The 6,778-nt window shown below is 41.5% G+C and overlaps 1 protein-coding gene across 1 annotated transcript in view; it reads left to right on the top strand.

Annotated features, from left to right (window-relative positions):
- Positions 1–6,778, top strand: part of Nr2c1 (nuclear receptor subfamily 2 group C member 1) — a 55,350-nt gene that overhangs the window by 31,403 nt on the left and 17,169 nt on the right. The window contains exons 10-11 of the mRNA XM_004623795.3: positions 1,870–1,991; positions 6,375–6,514. Of these exons, the coding sequence (XP_004623852.1) occupies positions 1,870–1,991; positions 6,375–6,514 (262 nt within the window). The remainder of the gene's footprint in view (positions 1–1,869; positions 1,992–6,374; positions 6,515–6,778) is intronic.

Below are 6,778 nucleotides of genomic sequence, written 5' to 3'. Positions count from 1 at the left end.
TTTTACTTTTTCTTTAGCAATTTCTAGAGAGCTGTCATTTTGATGAAAAATTTGCTCTGGTGTCATAGACACCTTTTGAGAATCCAGTGGGAGCTATGTATACATTCCCCAAATACACATCCACCTGCTGCACCTCAGAGGTGACCACTGTGAACAGTGTGGAGTGTTTCCTTCCGTCCTTTTTGTGCACATATCTGTGTATGCACATGAATGTACTCTGGAACATCTCCAAGGTGCATAGAGTATTCTTTTCTGCTCATTGTCACTATTCACCTTCATTCATGTGGGAAGCAGAGCAACCCTGGACACTTGATGGGTGCCTCCTGCATGTGCACAGTATTTTTCTGGAATAATTTAGAAGTAGTATGACAAGTTTAGGGTCTCTTGTCTGAAATGCCTGGGAATGGAAGCATTTCTGATTTTAGTTTTTTTCAGATTTTGGGATATTCACAGAAGCTTTACTGGTTAATGTTCCAAATCTGAACTGCTCTAAGACCTGAATTATGTTAAATATTGGTGCCCAAAATGTTGTCAGATTTTCGTCTTCAATTAGGACACAGGATGTGCTCAGGGTCCAGCTCTGGTAGCTAATCAGGTCGCCCTCTGGCTTAGCTCTGTGGTAGTGGATACTTATCCCTTGTAGCCTTGCTTCACTTGGTACTGTGGATCATTCCTGCCATTTCATAATAGGAAAAGTATTTCTTCCACATTTTGTTTTTATGGCAGCAAAACTTGTGTCCAGTAAGACTTTCAGAAGTGGTTTAGAAATATTGTGATGTTGGTTATTTATTTGCAAAAGCAGCAGGACATTTAAAACAACCTCATGGAGGTCAGCAGTGCAAGTCCCTGAGAGGCTGTTCTCCAGGCATCCTGTTTTGTTTTGTTTTCATCTTTTTGAATTTTAAGGAAGGGTCTACAGGATGTTCAGGGTCTCACTGCTAGGTAGGACTCATAGTGATCTGCCTGTTTATAGCCTCCCAAGAGCTGGGATTACAGGCACGTGCCACCACCCAGTCTCAGTTGCCATCTCAGCATGCCCCTGGGGGTGGGGCCAGGGCCAGCAGGGCAAGCCTGGGGATCAACCCTCCCAGCCCCTGCACCTGCTTGCAGGCGCTTTAATCTGCTGAGCTGTTTGGCTGGCCCTTTAAATTACCTTTCAATTCAGTGTCAATTTTTTTTAAAATAGATTTTGCAGAGACTATACTCTCAACTATTGAAGAAGTGGCAGTGCTGAACTAAATTCCCATGGTCCTGTTGTACAGAATTCAAGCCACAGCTGGGCCCTCTTCTGGGGTTGTGCCCTTGCCATTGTGGCACTGTTAAACCCGCTTGATCCTGTACTTTTCCAGCCCTGCAAGCATTTGATTCATTAACCCTGTTACTTCAGTGAAAGGAGTGTTTATCACATACGATTGCACCTGGCCATGCACTTACTGTGCACCGTTGTTACAAAGGAAGGGGAGAAGAAAGACCTATGGGTAGACCAGAGCAGAGTAGGAAGGGACTTTTAAAAATGAACCAGAATACCGTGGTTGTTGTTTATTGAAATTCTGTTTCTTTGAATATTACTGTTAGAAACTGATCAACTCATTTATTCTAAGCCCAGTTGTCTGTAAAATCCAGGTACTTTGATTATTTCAAGACTAGCCTCTTTGTGGCTAGACTCATTTGATGTGCTATGTTTACATTCAACTTTTTAAGGGAGCTGGGGAGATGGCTCAGTAGAATAAGCGCTTCCCTGGCAAGCGCAAGGCCCTGAGTTCAGTGCCTGGTTCTGCCAAAAAAATAAAAGATGTAACTTTTTAAAAGAATTGCTAACTTAGAGCATGACATCACAAAATGATTTCCTGGCATCCCTGTTCACACTAGCTCACCATGCCTTCTCCTACACCCGAGTACCTGAATGTGCACTACATCGGGGAGTCTGCCTCCAGGCTGCTGTTCCTGTCAATGCATTGGGCACTTTCCATCCCTTCTTTCCAGGCCCTAGGGTAAGTGTTTTCAAGTCCTTGAATGTAAATGTGACTTTGTAGTAAATGTATGTTAAGTAAGAATTTTTATTTTAGGAGCATGACATTAAAGGAGAAAAAAGTGTATCATTGTCGCTTTAAGTTGTATGGTTTATATGACACATGGAGCAGCTGAGTACTATTTCTATATATCACTCTGGTGTGTTGGGAGTCTGGGTACTTCCTGGTTTGGTTGGCATGTGAGTGGAGTGGGTAGCTTGTACCCAGCTCTGGAAACAGCCATCTCAGTCCAGGTGCAGAAAGGCCAGTGGTAGTCTAGTTACTTCTCCCACTACCTTCTCTTATCTCCTGTTCAGATGTGTTGTAAAGGCTCTGATATTTGTTTACAGTTGTTTAGAAGTAGGTATCATTTTGCCACTGATGTGGTTATATCTCTCAAAAAGATGAAAAACGTAAAACTTTGTCTGTGCATGAAGGTGGTATATGTTTAAAATCCTAGCACTCAGAAGGCTAAGACAGGAGGAGTGTCCTGAGGTCAAGGCCGGCCTCAGCTATATAGTGAGATCCTGCCTCAACCACCCCCTACACACATAAGAGAAAAAATGTAAAAATCTTCAAAGTACCACTGTGATTTGGAGATTTTGTCTTACACTAAAGAACAATCTATATTCTGTTCTGGAATAATCAGGTGAAATAGAACATGGTGTACTGTAAGGGATCCAAGTTTTATCAAAGTTTGCCGAACATATTTAGATTGCTCTAAAATAACTAATACAGTGGTAGCAAACCTGTGGCTTGTGTATTGTGTATTGTATTTTTCTTTTAAGTAAAAAGATGTTAATGTATGAGTTATTTTCTAAACTAAAACCTCGGTATTCAGGTTTAATTGCAGTGTTGGCACTTTGTAATAAATAAATGGTTATTAGTTTGGGCACTTACCATCACTGAACTAGGATATGAAGAAGTGAGACAATGGAAAAAGTTAAGCCCATTATTTTATACTATTCCCAAGACCTTACTCATGACTCTGAGTTTAAAGTGTTTAACTATTTTCTATATGGTGATTTAAAAATCCATTAAGCCGCCCAGGCTGGGCTTGGACTTGCACTTCCCCTGTCTCAGTGCGTGAGAGCTGGGCACCGCCACGCCCTCTGTGGCCTTTCATATTTCCATAGTGGTTCCCCACTGTTCCGTCTTACGGGTTTATTATAATTTATTTACCTGTGCCTTATGATATGGGGGTTATTGCCAGTGCTACAGTGCACAAAACTTTTGTCTACTTCAGTCCTTTCCATCAGGTTGGTTTCTTACAAAGGGACCCGCAGGCCAACCTGGTTGTGCTTTTACTGTTTCTAGGTACTACCTCATTGTCCCCGGACATTTGTTGGCCGGTCATGCCACCTAGGAAAGAGTGTGCCTAGTGCCTCACACCTCCTTCCCTGTGGACTTTATCCAGCTTCTCTGATAAATTTGATGGCCTGTTACTTTTATTTTCTTTTTGTTTCCCTGAGTTTAAAGTGTTTAACTATTTTCTATACAGTGATTTAAAAATCCTGGTTTTCTTTGTACTTTCAGCTTTACTTTTCAAGTTTAATACCCCAGTTTGTTTTTTTGTTTGTTTGTTTTTGCAGTACTGAGGATTGAACTCAGGACCCTGTGCTTGCCAGGCAAGCACTTATTCTACTGAGCCATCTCCTCCCGTTTGTTGTGGAAAGTAACACTTCTCAAAGGAGTTCAGCTTGAAGTTAAAATCTCACCTGAGTAATTCTAAATGAGAAAAGTTACTTTGTCACTTATTTTATTTTATTTTAGACAAGGTCTCACTATGCATTTCAGGCTGGCCTTGAGCTCACTTTCTTTATAGCCTAGGTGGGTCTTGAACTCAATGATTCTCCTGCCTCTGCCTCCTGAGTGCTGGGATTACAGGCATGCCCCACTATGTCCAGCACTTTGGCACTTTTAAATTGGGAATGTTATGCTAGCCTTTGTATGCGGTATATCCTATTCTTTAATAAAATGTAACATTGTAAAGGTTAGGATTCTTTTTTTTTTTTTTTTTGCGGAACCAGGGATTGAACTCAGGCTATTGCGCTTACCAGGGAAGCGCTTATTCCACAGAGCCACCTCCCAGGCCCCAAGGTTAGGATTCTAACTGAATGATTTTTGTTAAACACATTGATTACTCCAATTTTAAAGGTATATCAAGTAGAAAAAAAAACCAAACTGGCCAGCTGTGATGTTGTACATCAGCCCTCTGGGAGGCCGGTGCAGGAAGATTACAAGTTTGAGCCTTGCCTGGGTAATTCAGTGACTTAGCTAAGTTTTGAGACCCTATCTCAAAATTACTAAAAAATGTACAGAAAGGGTTGGGGGTAGTTCATTGTGAAAACCCTGGGTTCGTTCCCTAGTGCTGGAGGGCGGGGGGAAGAAAAATTAAGTAGCATTCATCAGGATGTGCATATTTCCTGTCAGGATGTTCTGAGCAGTTAAGTCTTTTGAGAAAGGGAAGAAACCTTACTTGTTATTTAAACATGTGGCTGAGGCCTGACTGCCTGGTCCTGTGTGCACTGTCTTCTGCTGCTGTGTCTCCCCACGTCAGAAGACATAGCTGAGTTCCTTCACTGTGCCAGTCACTGTGGCTGTGCAGAAGTGTGTAAGGGCAGCTTAGCCTTCCATCAGGTCTTGGTCTGTGTAGCAAGCAGATCCATCTTCCTTCACTCAGATGACTCAAACGTCACTGCCTTGTGGCCTCTCCTCATGCTGTCTCCGACCACCTCATTGGAATGTCCCTGTTTTCTTTTTTAGTTTTTTGGCACTAGGAGTCAAACTCAGAACCTTGCACTTGCCAGGCAGGTGCTGTGCCACTGAGCTATATCCCTGTCCTCTCCCTATTTTCTTACCTCCCACTGTATAGCAGTGTTGAATTTTTTTTATTTGAAATTTACATATAATTATGTGCATACAGTTGATAAGTTTTTCTTTTTCATGAAACAGACTTAATCTCTGTCATTACTGTTGATTCACCAGCACCTCAGAGAGTGTCTGTCACACGGCATGGCATGTTTGGGTAATTTTTTTCAGTTGTTTTGAGACAGAGTCAAACCATGTGATTCAGTGTAAGTAACCCAGGTTGGCCTCCCACTTGCAGTGATCCTCTTGACTCAGCTTCCCGAGGGCTAGAATTACAGGCATGCATCAATATACTCAGCTCAATATATTTTTATTGAAGTTGATTTGTAATGATTGCATATACTGACAGGATGCATATAGTGTGTAATGATCAGATACAGCTAGCTGGCCTATCTGTGCCCTCAGACACATAACATTTCTTTGTCCTGGAGACCCCTTTTATTAGCTGTACTACCCCCTATGTTGCTGGAAAACAGGAGAAGTTACTTCTCTCCAGCTGTACCCTGACACCCGTGAAACACCCTCTCTTCGTCCTCCACCACCCACACCCTTTGACGTTCTGGGAACTGCTTCTGCTCTGTACTCCTTTGAGTCCTCTTGTTGCAGCCACACATAGGGGCACATGCCTGTAATCTCAACCCTCGAAGCTGAGGCACCAAGATCACTGTGAGTTCAACGCCAGCCTGGGCTACATAATGATGCCCTGTCTCAAGAAAAAAGCAAACAAATGGAAAGGTTCCACTCTCAGTAATGTTAAGCAAGATAGAGGTTATTTAGTTTCTTGTGTTTTATGTAGTTATCAGCCTGAGAGTCGGAAAGCTTATTTTTCTGTTCTGTTATGCTGCTGAATATTTATTATTCAGAAATGCAACAAAGGGTTTTCGGACTTTTTTTTATCTCTTGTTAATTACAGTAAAAAAAAAAAAAAATTGCCTGAAATGTAGCATGAACCAGTTTTCTCATTATATTGATTGCTTACCTACTGCCAAATATGGGGGCCTGCCCATTAGCTCAGTTGTTTAAGTGACTATTTAAACAGAGCAGTCAGTCTCAGGTTGCTGTGGTTCGATCCCCAGATGCTCAAGCCATACCAGACCTGCCCTGAAGGCATCCTGAGCCAGCACCCCCCCCAAAAAAAATTCCTACTGCCAAATAATCCTAACAGTTCCTTTTTTAAAAAATACTTCAAAGCAAAAGAATTTTTAGTGCATGCTTTTATTTCTTAAAAGTCTTTATTTGAACTGTTACCATGAAATGAGAATGCAAAGCCTCAACCTTTGTTGTTTTAAATGTTACTTGGAGTTCTTCTTAGAAGCCAGCTGGTTAATAATGAATTTGATAGTATTAACTTCCTGAGCGCACATCCTCAGTTGCTGGCAGCTCTACCGAATGGAATTACTGAAACCATGCCAATCTGGTCTTAAGTGCGTAGATGAGATTTATAAATTTTGCTTCAGTAGCTACTCATTTATGCTTTGTGTTTGCTTTTAATAGGCAAGAAAACAGCATATTACTGGTGAAAGCTTACTGGAATGAACTCTTTACTCTTGGTCTGGCCCAGTGCTGGCAAGTGATGAATGTAGCGACCATATTAGCAACCTTTGTCAACTGTCTCCACAGCAGCCTTCAACAAGGTAAAAAGTACTCTCTTACACCTTTCCTAGGATGCAGGACAAGGTAGCAGCTTTACACAATGCTCTGATCAGTTACATGTCCTGATAGATTATTATGTGCCAGTGGGCTTTTTACCTTAGATAATTTTCACATTTTGATAACTCACCCCAAAATATTTTTAAGTGAGTATGCAACAAAATTGAAACTAGTATATTTGAGTCTGGGGAGCTTAGTTATCTCTTGTTAAAACAAAACACCTGGGTCTGTGTTATTGCTAAAGAAAG

The sequence above is a fragment of the Octodon degus genome, unplaced genomic scaffold (genome assembly GCF_000260255.1).
Source record: "Octodon degus isolate 3935 unplaced genomic scaffold, OctDeg1.0 scaffold00004, whole genome shotgun sequence".
Lineage (NCBI taxonomy): Eukaryota > Metazoa > Chordata > Mammalia > Rodentia > Octodontidae > Octodon > Octodon degus.
Note: the sequence above shows the minus strand (reverse complement) of the source record. Positions and strands in the feature narration are given on the sequence as shown.